This window comes from Apodemus sylvaticus, chromosome 1 (genome assembly GCF_947179515.1).
Source record: "Apodemus sylvaticus chromosome 1, mApoSyl1.1, whole genome shotgun sequence".
NCBI lineage: Eukaryota > Metazoa > Chordata > Mammalia > Rodentia > Muridae > Apodemus > Apodemus sylvaticus.
The window spans coordinates 189200798-189215064 of record NC_067472.1 but is presented as its reverse complement, the minus strand read 5'-3'; the positions used below and the strand labels follow the sequence as shown (position 1 = coordinate 189215064).

The following is a 14267-nucleotide window of genomic DNA, read 5'->3' as shown; positions in this document are numbered from 1 at the left end:
CCCAAACATACCATACACACCCCAAACACACCACACACACATACACATGCATACACAAACACACCAAACACACATGCACATACACCCCAAACATCCCCATACACACCTCAAACCCAATGCACACACATAACATACATATAACCCCCACACCAAATACATACCACACTGCACACACCCTAAACACACACACTATGCACATATTACACCACACACACATACATACACACACACACACACACATGCATACCACACTCCCCAAATATACGCACCAACCACACATACACACACACCATACATACACCCCATACCGCAGACACACATACTAACATACACACATACACACACCCCAAACACACACACACACACACACACACACACACAGAGGAAAGAATAAGTTGGCACCAAAGGCCCAGGCCCAAATGTTTTGTACCGTAGCTCAAAACTGGAAACCATTCAAAAGCCTATCTGTGAACCAGATAACCAAAATGTGATCTGTCCATACGACAAACCACACTGTGTCACTGAAACATGAACAGCGTCCTGCCTCCGCCACAGTCTTGCAGGTGGAGCAAAAACGGACAAACAGAAAACCAAACATCCGGCTGGGAATCCTGAAAACCCAGAGAAGTGGCCACGGAGAGAACCGTGGCTGACCCAGGGTCCCACAGGCTCGGGATGAGGGTCGGGAGCTGGAGGTTATCTTCAGTTACAGGGTAGCTTTGAGACTAGCCTGGGCTACAAGAGACCCTGTGGCAAAGCAAACGAACTGGAGCTGGAATGACGGCGGGGCAGGGAAGGGCTTACCATGGAGAACCTCGGCCTCGTTCAATATCTGGAACCCACCTCGAAAGAGGGAAGCTGACTCCGGAAAAAGTCCACGGCTTCCACAGACACCACACACACCATGTGCGCCAGGAACCAACAACAACGATAATAATAATAAACTCGCAAAAAGACAGAACAAATAAATGCCCCAGGACCCACCTAGGGGCTCGGGCCCTGTGCTCAGGCAACCAAAGTCACCGTGGAGCACTTGTGGAGAGCACTGACCAGGAGAGTCACGAGGGTGGGGGCGGCGGCCCCGTGAATCAAACCTCACCCAGCTGTATGCTTGAAATCCCAGGGTTCTTCTGTTTGTTTGTCTTGTCTTGTTTTCAAGATCTGGCTACCCTGCAACTCACTCTGTAGACCAGGCTGGCCTCGAACTCAGAGAGATCTGTCTGCCCCGACTCCTGAGTAGGGCTGCCACCGCCCGTTTCTGTTTCTGTTTTTGTTTTGACACAAGGTCTCATGTAGCCCAGATGGGCCTTGAGGGTCCCTGTGTATATAGCTGGGGATGACGGTGACCTTCTGCTCCTGAACCCCTGGAGCAATGGGGGTGCAGAGCGCACCATCTCAGATGATAGGCTGCTAAGACTGGAACCCAAGACTCTGTAAGCTAGGCGAGCTCTCTGCTGACCGACTGAACTACAACCCTAGTCCTTCGTTTGTTTGTTTGTTTTTAAAGTAGCTTCTCACTCTAGTCCAGGCTGGCCTCAAGCTCATAGCAATCCTCCTGCCTCGGCCTCTGGAGTGATGGGAGTACAAGGATGAACTACACAATGCCTGGCTTGTACACTGTATCTCAACAAAGCACAGAAAGGATAGCCTGGGCTAGTCTCTCAGTGGGACGGTGCTTGCGTGCAGCGTGCACGGCCTTTGGTGTGGTCAATATCACTTCCAAAAATAAACAGAAAGGCTGGGGAGACTACTCGGTCAGAAAATGGTCTCTGTGCAAGCGTCAGCACCCATGCAGAAAGCCAGGTGTGAGGTTTTAATTCTAGCACCTCACGGAGGGAGGGCGGGAGGGCGGGCAGGAGGGAGGACCCTTGGTCTAGCTGGCCAGCTAGCCCAGCCTAATCCATAAGCCCCAGGGCTCATGAGAGGACCCAAGCTGAAAGGCTGGTGGTGAGGGGCTCCTGGGGGACGCCCATTCGCCTGATGACCTGAGTTCAATTTCCAGACCGCACATGGTGGGAGGAGAGAACCGAGTACCAGCAGTTATCTTTGACCTCCACATGCATGTATGGCTATGTGCACACACACACACACACACACAAATAGAAGCTAAAAACAAGCCACTACATATTTCTATAACGGCATAGACTGGGGAGGGCTGGGGAGGACTGGGGAGGGCTGGGGAGGACTGGGGAGGGCAAGGGAGGGTGGGGAGGGCTGGGGGAGGACTAAAGAAGGTTGAGGAAGACTAAAGAGGGTTGGAGAGGACTAAGGAGGACTGAGAGGGCTGGGAGGACTGAAGACAGATGTAGATGCTCAGGACTTTGCTGGACACACATAAATGATGTGTGTGTGTGTGTGTGTGTGTGTGTGTGTGTGTGTGTGTTGCATGGCAGTGCATGGACGACTGTGCATATACACATATGTGCCTCTGTGTATGGAGGTCAGAGGTCAAACTCTGGCATCACTGCTCAGGAACGAGTCCGTCAGCTCAGGTCCAGCGCTCGCTGCCAGTGAGAGATGTGTAAGGAAGAAGAGGGTCCAGACAGAGATAGGTTAGTCACGCCTCATGCGGACCCCCGCCCTTCTCCAGGGGGTCCGGCAGCTCCTAACTCTCCCTGGCCCCAGAACCCCACCCTGGCAGCATCCCTGAAACAGCCCTCTCAATCAGTGGTGCCTTCATACCTGGCTCCTGCCCTGCAGGACACACCCAGGTCCCTTAGCCTGGCCCTCGGGGTATGGCCACCGCCCTGGGCACCGTGCATCCAGGCCTTCTTCACTGTTCTTCAGCACAGAGGACATCTCTCCCTGCTTGGGGAATCCACCTGATGGAGGGGCACAGCTGGCACATTCCGAGACTCCCACCTGCCTACTGCCTCTGTCACCCACAGATGGGGGCAGCCTCGACCTTGTCACCCCAGAAGTTCCACACGCACACCCCTACCCTCCGCCGTGAGGTAAGTTTATCCCCCACAACCCACACACACACACACACACAGAAAACCACATGTCCTGGTCTGCTCTGAATGCAACTGTACTTGGAGACAGAATCTTCTTCAAAACTGTTTTCTATTTCAAAATATTTAATCATTCATGTGTCCGTGGATGTGCTGCGGTGGGCCAGGGAGGTCAGAGGTCAGGAGTTGGCTCTCTCCTTTTGCCACGTGAGTTCCAGGGACTGAACTCAAGTCTTAGGCTCGGCTCTGAGCTATCTTGCTGGTCCTAATTTTTTTCTTTTTCTGTTTTATTTTTTGGGGTGGGTGGGTGAGGATTTGTTTGCTTGCTTTTTTGAGTCGGGATGTCATGTAGCCCAGGCTAGCTCCTAGCCAAGGATGCTTTTTTAACTTCTGATTTCTCCTGAGTGCCAGAATTCCCTGCACTAACACAGTAATGAGGGGCTGAGGATCTAACCCGGGGCTTCATGCGCTAGGCAAATGCTCTCAGCACTGAGCTACATCTCCAACTGAGTTAATTTTTTTTTAAAAAAAAGACAGTAGCCCCAGACAGCCTCAAAGTCATGGTCCTCCTGCCTGATCTTCCCCCATTCTGGGATTACAGGGGTGTGCCACTCCTGACTTGAAAAGTAGGGGGGTCACTAATGAAATACATAACATTAAGTCAAGCCTTTGTAAGAGGAAGGACTTGGCCTGCAACGCTGGCACCAAGAAAGCCGAGGCAGGAGGATTGCTGAGAGTTGAAGAGTAGGGAGAAGGGATAGCAGACAAGGAGTAGAGATTGGGAAGACACACACACACACACACACACACACACACACACACCAGGACTTTGCAGAACCATTAGGAGAATAGAGTCACTGACAGACACAGGCCTTGGATGGGTCCCGGCCCTGCCAAAACCTCATCTCTAGACTCCATAATTACACCAGCCACCTGCTCGGAGACACCGATAGCAGCCCAAGCCTCCGGTGGTTCCTGCCCTCTGGCTGCACCTCCTTGGGTCCCGGGACTGTGGTGTCTTCCCCAGGTCCCTCTTTCACAGGAAAGAACATGCGCTACCTCATTATCAGCTCAGAGCAGGTCCCAACTCTCTGCTGGGGTCCTTCCCGGTTCTTCCTGATCCCTGTCCTCTGCGGCCTCCCCATAGTCCTCCCCTGAGGCCTTGGTGTCTCACGCTGGTGCCTCTGCCTGGAACCATGTCCCCACCTCTGGGCACCTTGCCTAGACATTCACACTGCAGGATCCAGCACGGGCTGCCCTCTAGGACACCACCCCGATGGCCTGACTCGGAGACAGGAGTCTCCCTGCTTTCTGTGCCCCAGTTCCCTCCGTCTTCCATCATCATCCAGAGGCTGTGGCCTCGTGAGCCTCGGAACTCCTTGAAAGCAGGTCTGGTTTGATCCTGGGGTTCTCCTAACTGACGGTGACCCCAGGCTCTCTCCTCCAGACATTCCCTGTGCTCCCTACCCAAGCCCTTCCCTCCTCTCCCAGAAGCTCACCTGTAGCAGCCTTCTCCCTCAAGAGCGCCCTCAAGAGCTTCTGTGTAGAAGAAGCTGCTCTTCTACACAATCCTCCCTGTGGTGAAAGCCAACTGCCACCAGGCTGGCCGGGTGGTTAGTGTCTCTCTCCTATCGCTTCCCTGCTGTGGTCCCCATCAAACCCTGACTCTGCCCTTTGAGGGGATGGTTGCTAGGGACAGAAAGTAGTCTGAAGGAGAATGCATCACTCTTTTCGCCTTGCCCTTTCTGAATTTTCACCCTGTGACCCAGAATGCCACCCCTGGCAAGGAAAGGGTGCAGTTCTTCCCCTGGAGAGTAAACAGGCTTCTACCGACTGACCAGACACCGGCTGCAGTCTCCGGCTTTCCACTGTCGCCCTTTAGTAGGCAGGGTCGCATGCAGCAAAGGCTGGCCCCACAACACACTACGCTCAACGGGTGACCTTGGACTCTGGGTCCCTCTGCCACTCTTTTGTGTGCTAGGATCAGCTGCGTGCACCGATGCCGTGTTTTATGAGGTGTTGGGGTTCAAACCCCATGATAGGCAAGGACCCCGAAAGCCAAGCCACATTCCCAGCCCTGGTTTCACTTTGCATGTCCGGACAGCGTCTTGACAACCTGTCCAGGCTGGCCTTGAACCTACAATCCTCTTGGCCCCAGCCTCCCCGGTAACTGGGATTATGGCCTGGGATGCTAGTGCTGCCTGGTTTTTTGTTGTTTGTTTTTTTTGTTTTTTGTTTTTGTGCTGTGTGTTGTTGTGGGTTCTCTTGTTTTGTTTTTGTTGGGGAAGGGTAAGGAGGGAGTGTCGAGACAGGGTTTCTCTGTGTAGCCCTGGCTGTCCCAGAGCTGACTCTGTAGACCAGGCTGGCTTCAACTCAGAAATCCGCCTGTCTCTGCCTCCCAAGTGCTGGGATTAAAGGTGTGCGCCACCACTGCCCGGCCTCTTGTAGGTTTTCTTGTTTTGTTTTTGTCAGGGAAGGGTGGGGAGGGAGTGTGGAGACAGGGTTTCTCTATGTATCCCCATCTGTCCTGGAACTCACTATGTAGACCAGGCTGGCCTCCAATTTGATATTCCTGTTGTATTAGCCTGCTGAGCACTAAGAAACAAGCAGGAAGTTACGCACGGTTAGGAGTCCATCTTCACTGTAAGCCAAATGACGCCCGTGTCAGGGCTCAGGGACATCGGCCATGGAAGCCTCTGCCTCAGCTTCAGTCCAAGGCAGAAACAGCTTAAGTCACAGCCTTCAGCTGTGAAGAGACGCTGTTGCCATCACCACCCAGACACCGTTGTCAGTGTGATATGCGGGCTTCCAGTGTTTTTTTAAACATATACTAGTGCATGGACGTTTGTGTGTGTGTGTGTGTGTGTGTTACAGCTAGAACTCAGGGCTTTGTGCAGGCTCAGCAAGTGCTCTACCACAGAACCACTCTCCCTTCCCTGGGCACTCGGATTTTTAAAAGTCCCTCCAGGCGATTTTAGGGGGCTCTAAAACCCTGGTACTGCCTGAAGCCTCGATCACATGGGAAAGCTGGGGAGCTATTTGGGGTGGCTCCTCCCTGTCACCCCAGGCCATGTGTGACTTTGCAAGGAAAAGTACCAGGTTCTCCGGGAGCCACTTTGCCCCTTAAATCCCACCGCCTCAGGCCAGATCCACCCCAGGCTGCCCAAACTCTTGAGTTCACGTCACTTGCCCAGTGGGCCAGGCCCAGGCCGGGACCGGGGTCCCTCTGCCCTCCTCGGCCCTCCCTCCCCGACTTTCACTTCTCCTCTGCATTTCCCCCAGCCAGTTTTTAGCAGGCTTAAGTCTAGCTTCTCGTTAGTACTTACCGAAATCGGGGCTAAATATAGAGGACCGGAGGGCTGCCCCTCACCCTCCCGGCCCCACTCGGCCTGTCCCCTGGGTCCTCTGACTCCACAGCCGGCATCGAGTTTATGGCTTGGGAGCCCCCGTGGGCAGGGGTGGGTGCTACCGGGAAGCTCTGTGGACTCAGCTGGCCCAGCCCCTCGTCTCCTGAGGAGTGCCACCTCACACCTCCCAACCCTACAGTTGTCCCAGGTAGCCTCAAGGGACAAACAGTGCGGAGCTGTCAGGATGGAGGGATGGAGATCTGGGTAGCGGACGCAGCAAGAGCAGTGGCATACACAGCTACAGCAACAGCGCCAAACTCCTCGAATAGGTGCTTATGGATCCCAGAGAGGAGAAAAGGCCCACCCTTCGCAGCCCAGGTTTGGAGTGAATGAACGCATGAAGGGTAGGCTAGGGTGGATGCCGCAGTCCCAGGCATGACTCCACCCGCCTGCCACGGGCGGGTGCCGTACAGATGGCACAGGTTGCAAGGTTTGACCCTGTCTCCAACACCCTGGTTTTCCACTTGACAGTACAAAAGTCCATCCTATCCCCTAAGCAGCTATCCCTTAACCTCGGAGATGGAGGGGCTGGGGAATTGGCCAAACACGAGGGTCTCAATTCAAGTCCCCAGATCTCCATTTTCAAAAATGGCTGCATTGCAGGTGTGTGTGTGTGTGTGTGTCTGCAACCCCAGTACAGGCAAGATAGCAAGACAGGAGGTGGAGCTGGCCAATCAATCAGCCCGTGTCAGGGCAGAAGACAAGGATTGACTTCAAACCCTGAGGTTGACCTCTGACCTCCACGCAGACTCGCCCACATAGATATCTGCATGTGCACACACACACACACACACACACACACAACCTATAGTGAGACATACACTCAGATGATGCCATAGGCTGCTGTATTAAAAAAACTATCCAGATACATGCATACACACATGCATTTACTCACATCCAGAGTGGCATGCGCGCGCACACACACACACACACATGCACACGCACACGCGCACACACACACACACAATGCACATGCACACACGCACATGCGCACGCGCACACACGCACGAACACACACATGCACACGCACACACACATGCACACGCACACACACACGCACGCACGCACATGCACCCGCGCACACACACACACACACACGCACGCAATGCACATGCACACACGCACATGCTCACACACACGCACGAACACACACATGCACACGCGCACACGCGCACACACATGCACACACACGCACATGCGCACGCGCGCGCGCGCGCGGCACACGCACGAACATGCACACATGCACATGCACACACGCGCACATGCACATGCACACGCGCGTACACACACACATGCATGCACACACACACATACATTTACTCACATCCAGAGCTGCGCACACACACACTCATATTCAAAGGCACAGACAATCTGATATGCATACCCCGTGTCCAGAGTCAGTTCATTTTGAGAGACAGCCACGCAGACCCCTGAGACACTCCACAGGTGGAGAGCCTGAGACCAGGCAGTGAGCGATCTGCCTGCCCAAGGCCACACGATGTATTAATCACATCCTCACGATGTATTGATTCTTGCCAATGCTACACGGTGAGAACCCATAACAGCTCTCCTGGGTACGACTTTTTTTTCCACCCTCGAGATATCCCCAGTAAAGGGCCTAATGTTTTGTCCAGTGGCTACAAGTTCTTGCTTGAAATGAGGTCCGTAGTCCAGATAACAGTCAGGACTTCATATCTACATATACTGAACAAGTATATATGTGTACGCCCACACGGTCACCTCAGTGAATAAACAGCTGTCAGTCCTAGTCCTCTTACCATTCACCGCCATCGTTTTATATCCTAGCTCAGACGACTCCTCCAGGAAGCCTTCCCTGCCCCTACGACAGCAGATCTGGATAACGTCTGGACTCTCTCATCCCTGCCCCACCCCAATCCCAGCTCTGACCGCCACAGGAGTGTCCTTTCCACTGAACTCGAGACTCCAGAAAAGCAGACCTGAGGCTGCCTAGCCCTGAGATATTCTCAACACCAATATCCAGCATCGAAGGGCCCAGTAACCAGCGGCTGCTGACGGGGGCTTGGCGATGCCCCCACATACTGAGCACGTCGGAGGGTCGCACACCAAGCCACTCACAACAACTACAGTCGCCCAGGAGCTCGCCGCACACTCAGCCAAAGCTACAGCGTCAGGAGAGGAGCAGTCACGACGCACTGGTGCGTGCGCTACCTCAGCCCTGGCATCCCCTTCCCCTTCCCAGCACACTGCTGAGACACGCTAAGTCTGGACAGAGATGCAGACCTTCTACAAAATGAGTCCCCAAGTGCAAATCACCCGATACTGTGTCTGCACAGCATCCACATCACCCGGGCAAGCATGAAGGAACTCAAAAGACATATAATGCACGCACCACGAAGGCGGTCAGAACGGGCTAAGGAGACTGAGGGACATGTAAGATTAGTGCCATTTTGCAGAATAAATGAAATGGATCAAGAAGCAATCACTGCTCCGGGCACTCAGGAATGCTGTGTACAGTGGCCCCCTGCACACCCAGGCGGGGTACCGAGAAGCACAGAACTCAGGACACCACACACACACAGACACACATGCACACTTGCACCACCCTAACGCAACTGCTGCAGCCAGCAGCAGTGTCTAGAGGATTGCCCGAGCTGCCCAGCCCATCAGTTCCCCGTATGATGTCCACCCACCCACACATGACCCCCCTCCCTTTTCCTGTCCCCTCGGCGGGGAGACAGATTGGAAGCCCCCCGCAGTCTAATGCAAGCCAGTATCAAAGAGGAGCTGAGGAGGGGGGCTAGGTGAAGGAAGAAGAGGGTGTCCCTAAAGCACGGGGCCTCCTAAACAAGGACAGCTGAAGAGGAGGTGCAGGAAGGGTCAGCAGGACGGCCCCAAATGTGCTATCTTTCCTCGGCACCCATGAGAAGGCACCAGTCTCTTACCTGGAGCCCCCATGTTGGAATGAACCATGCTGCCCGCCAGCCAGGGCTGGGGAACAACTGTGTCATCTCCCCGCCCTCACTGGGGGCCAGCCCTCCCTGCCGGAAGTCACCCCGAGAGGAAACCACAGGGCCGGGTCCGCCCCCTTCGGAAGGGAAAATACCCTGGCCCACGGACCGACCCCGGCGGCCCAGTCGACCCCAGATCATGAGTGTGTTTGAGGGGAGAGGGTTAGTCGGGTGGAAAGCTGGAAGAACTGACTCTTGCAGGGGCCGCACTAGGAGGTGTCTATCCAGTCCTCCTGCCCCCGCAGCACGGGGGCGAGCACATCTGGAACAGGACGTGTGGGGCTGTGAGAGAAGGCGAGGCAATAACAATGGTAAGCAGCCCCGTTTGGGGTTTGTTCCAGGAGGGCTCTCTCAGTGCCTAGCCCTGCACCTCCCATGTAACAGGTGTCAAGCTATAGGACAGTATTTTGTAATTCGTCTCACAAACGACAAGAGTGAAGATCAGACAAGGGAACAGAGGCTTTCTCAAGGATCCAGGGCCAAGAAGCATCAAAGTAAAAAAAAAACCAGGATGCTCAGGATGCTGAGGATAGACCAAGGCGGGCCACCTGTGCCACAGGTAAGGCATCCCGGGCCACCACTAAGAAGAAATAGTGCCCATGAGCAATGGCGTTTAGGGAGAGGGGGTGGACGCCTGAGCCAGAGACAGCTAGAAACCTGTCAGAGGGTAAACGCATGCACCCAGGCAGTGGAGCTGAGCTTGAGTCCGCGGGGTTCCTGTGGAGCGCTTTCCGGCCCGCCGCTCCGCTCTCAGCCCTGCGGTTTCCTGATGCCCGCCAGAGGGCGGCAGCGTCCAGCCAATGGGCTGGAGGGCGGGGCCGGCTTCAGAGGAGGGAGCCCCGCCCTCCGCTCCCTCCCGGCCCGCATCCTCCCCCGCCCCGCGCGCACACCTGCGAGGGTCACACAAAGGCGCGGGACTCCGGCGCACAGTGGCGCAGACAAAGGCGGGCGCGAGCCGACTGCCCTCGTCTTCCTCTCAGCTCCAGGAGTCCGAGTTGCTGAGCTGCCTTGGCGTCTCACAAACAGTTCTCCCATCCGCTAGGTCCATCCAGGACACTCTACACCCCAAGTGGAGGGTCCCCCAAACCACACACGTGCACACATAGACGGCTGGATTCATCCTTCTACATCCATGCACACACTGAAGTATTTCTTCTCAGACCAACCTCCCAGCAGTTCCCATGAATGCACACACAGAGATTCACCAGTACACATCTCTGCAGATGGCCCCAACACCACCCCTCCCCGCAGACCAAGGTCCATGGGCGACACATGCTCCTACCCACCCAGAGCCACGGGCAGAGGGCACGTCTACACATTCGGCCAACGCAGGCCTGGCCACATGTGCCCACACTCCCATGTGGACAGCCATGAAGGACACAAAGAACTACATGGGTGCCTTCTGCCCCGAGCCCTGTGCAAGGTGGACACCCCACGACCTCGCAGATGGTCCTGACAGGAATGAATTCAGCTCTTAAGCTGCACACAGAGAAGACAGTCCCTGGGCATCTACACTCTATAACATCCCATTATCGGAAAGACCATTTCAGAGGACATTTGCCGATCACACAGCGGCTGGCTGCAGATTTTCTATACACGAGGGTCTTCCCGGCAGATATCCAGGGTGGCAGGGTAGTGGGTTCTTGTCTTGGAGTCTAATTTGCCCAGTAAGCTCCATTTTCTTTTAGGATTTATCTATTGAGGGAGTGGTGGTGGTCCTTAGCATGCTTCAGAGGGATAAAACTCGCATGAGGCCCCTCCCCCATAGTCCACCCTTTACCAATTCAACATCGTGCAGGCCAGAGACATATACACCAGGCTGGGCCCCAGATGGTGATCTAAGAAAAGAAGGAACACTCATCTCCAGCGAGGCCCTCCTGGGTCTTCAAGTGAGGCCAGAGCGGGAAGGCCTCGATGGTCCCCTAAGGATAAATCCTACTCCTATGCCTTCCATGCTGAATGCTGTGTCTGAGTCTCTGGGCCCATGCAGGGATTGCTGAGGGGGGGGGGTGAAAAACGGGCAGAGTTTGCGGCACATGACTTAGATATGGGGGGCTGGCAGATTGGAATGAGATAGGTAGGGTGTGGAGAGTGGTCTCTCTGCCAAGGAAGGGGTCTGGACCCTCAAGGACTAAGGTAAATAGGGGATAGGCATTGGGGAGCAGTGGGGGCCACACTGAGGTGCCGGGAGCTTGCTGGGAGGCAGCACAGGGGAGGCCAGGCTGGGCTCAAGGCTGAGCGGTAATTAAAGGAGACGCAGGGGGCTCCCCAGGGCCAGCGGGGCCGGTAACTGACACGCGGGCCCCATTGCTCCGCTCATATTTCTCGCCGGATCGATACGTTTGACTCCCGACAAGACAATAATCGCTTGTACGCGGCCGGCGAGTCGATCAAATACATTATTAGAGCGAGGTCCCCCGGGGGCCCGCCGGGGAGCCGTAGGGGGGAGCAGCCAGCCCACCGGGGACAGAAGAGTGAGATTCTTCACCCCACAGGGCTCCCTGCCATGGCCTCTTCCTCCTGGCTACCCCTGGGGATCCTCTCCATGGCCGGGTTCCTCTCCTCTCTCTCTCTCTCTCTCTCTCTCTCTCTCTCTCTCTCTCTCTCTCTCTCTCTCTGGGCTCCTTCTATCATTAACAACCCTATCACCTAGCTGTGGCCTTATTCTTGGTCTGCCCAGAGACCCAAAACATCCGTCCTCACAGGCGATGCCCTTATTGGTAGGGCCGAGGCCCGAGGGTGTTCAGAGAGGCCCCTCAGACCCCGAGCCTGGTGGGAGACACAGAAATGGAGTTTCCAGCCAAGGGATTGAGAGTTGAGAGAGATGAACTTGGGCATGGAGTCAAGAGTGGCCATCTTCAGTCCAGCCTCTGATCTGGATGTAAACATGAGAGACTCCAGCAGAGACCGGGCAAGGGGCAGCCTCTGGGGGTTAAGGACACTGACTGGAAAACAGGATGTTGGGGCAGCAAGCAATCTCGCAGACACAGGGGTCTATAGCTGCTCTCAGTACCCTAGGCCCTTTCCAGTCACTCCCCGGCCTTGGCTCTGGGCTGTCTGTGTCAGGTGGCCGTCTCTTGCCCACTTCCTTGGCTTCTGGGCTCAGACCTAGCTCTTCTGATTTTAAAAATATTTACTTTCTCTTAAGTGTATGCATGTTTTTGTCTCCACATCTGTCTAGGCACCAAGTGTGTGCCTGGAACCCACAGAGGTCAGAAGAGGGCACTGGAGTCCCTCGAATTGGGAGTTACAGGTGGTTGTGAGCTGCCTCGGGGAACGGGGAGTGCTGGGAACCGAACCCAGGTCCTCTGCAAGAGCAGCCACTGCTCTTAACCACTGAGCCATCTCCCAGCCCCCTAAACATAGCTCTTGTTCACACAGTTCATCTCTTTGATGTGAGGCTCCCTCAGTACTGTCTCTCCGATGGCCCCAAGTCCATCATGTCCTGGAGTTGGGCATGCCGTTCAGATACAGAGCTTGCTTAGCATTGGACAAATCCCAGCAGCTCACAAAACTAGGCATGGCGGCACATACCTGTAATGCCAGCGTTGGCCGGTGAAGACAGAAGGATCAGAGGCTCAGAGTCCACATAATAAGTTCAAGATTAGCCTGGGCAACATCTATCTCCCAAAACAAGCAAGCAAACAAACAAACAAACAAACAAAAATCAAATTCTTTAAGGCCTGTCTGCTGACTGATTCAGCAGTGGTGGTAGCGGCAGCGGCAGAGGCAGGAGCATTCCTACCCATTTTGTGCTATTTGAGCCAACATGTTATCCTTAAATCTTTATGACCGTCTGAGGATATGAGTTTGCTATCTCATTTTCCTGAGGAATTAGGGCGCAGAGAGGTAACATCAGCTGCCCTGAGTCACACAGCATGCGGCTGGTGGAGTGAGCATTCAGCCCAACCTCTCCTCTCCAGGGGTTGCTCTCTCCCGTGGCCTTCCTAGAGCCCCTGGGTTTTAGGGAATAGGATTCAGCATTCACTCTCCAGTGGGCCTTTGTTAAACTCTAAAATCTTTCCTGTTACCTGACAGTCAACAGGGTGTGATGTCCTCTGCCCTCTTGATACTGGGACCCTACAGATAGCCTACAATTCTAAGAGTCTGTCTCTTTTCCTCCTCCTCCTCCTCCTCCTCCTCCTCCTCGTCCTCCTCCTCGTCCTCGTCCTCCTCCTCGTCCTCCTCCTCATCCTCGTCCTTCTCCTCCTCTTCTTTTTTCTGGTTGTGGGGAGCAGGGTCTCACCATGTGAGTTCATTGGCCTTGAACTCACAGAGATCCTCCTGCCTCTGCTCCTGAGGACTGGGATTAATGGCGTACAGCACCATGCCTGGCTTGACATCTGACAGAGCACTAGGTTCCATCTGACCTCATCGGCTTCTGAGGGGGGAGGGTGGGGGAGGGGCAGTCCTCTGCTGACAGTTTCCAAGTACATGGTGATATGCCTGTGGTTCCAACACTTTTAGAGACGGAGGCAGGAGGACTTCAAATCCCAAGCCAGCCTGGGTGAGTGAGACTCGGAGTGAGGCCTTCCCTAAAAAGTCTTTTTTATAAAGGGGCTGGAGAGATGGCTCAGTGGCTAAGAGCATCGGTCTCGCTTCTTGAGGGCTAGAGTTCTATTCCCAGCACAACCACCACAAACAGTAATTCCAAAGGATCCAACTCCTCTGGCTTCCATGGACACCAGAACACACCCATATCTCACACACACACACCCATATCTCGCGCGTGCGCGCGCGCACACACACACACACACACACACACACACACACACACACACACGATAATAAAAACAATAGAGCTGGCGCATGCCTTTATTCCCAGAACTCAAGAGGCAGAAGTAGGCAGATCTCTGTGAGTTCAAGACCACACCATGCTGGGCAGTGGTGGGAGGCAGAGGCAGGCGGATTTCTGA

At 54.7% G+C, this 14267-nt stretch overlaps 1 protein-coding gene across 1 annotated transcript in view; it reads right to left on the bottom strand.

The window, feature by feature from the left end:
• Positions 1–9385, bottom strand: part of Pou2f2 (POU class 2 homeobox 2) — a 46152-nt gene extending 36767 nt beyond the window's left edge. Inside the window, 1 exon segment of the mRNA XM_052169073.1 lies at positions 9286–9385. Coding sequence (XP_052025033.1) covers positions 9286–9313 — 28 coding nt within the window. The 5' untranslated portion in view covers positions 9314–9385.
• Between the last annotated feature and the right edge of the window lie 4882 nt (positions 9386–14267).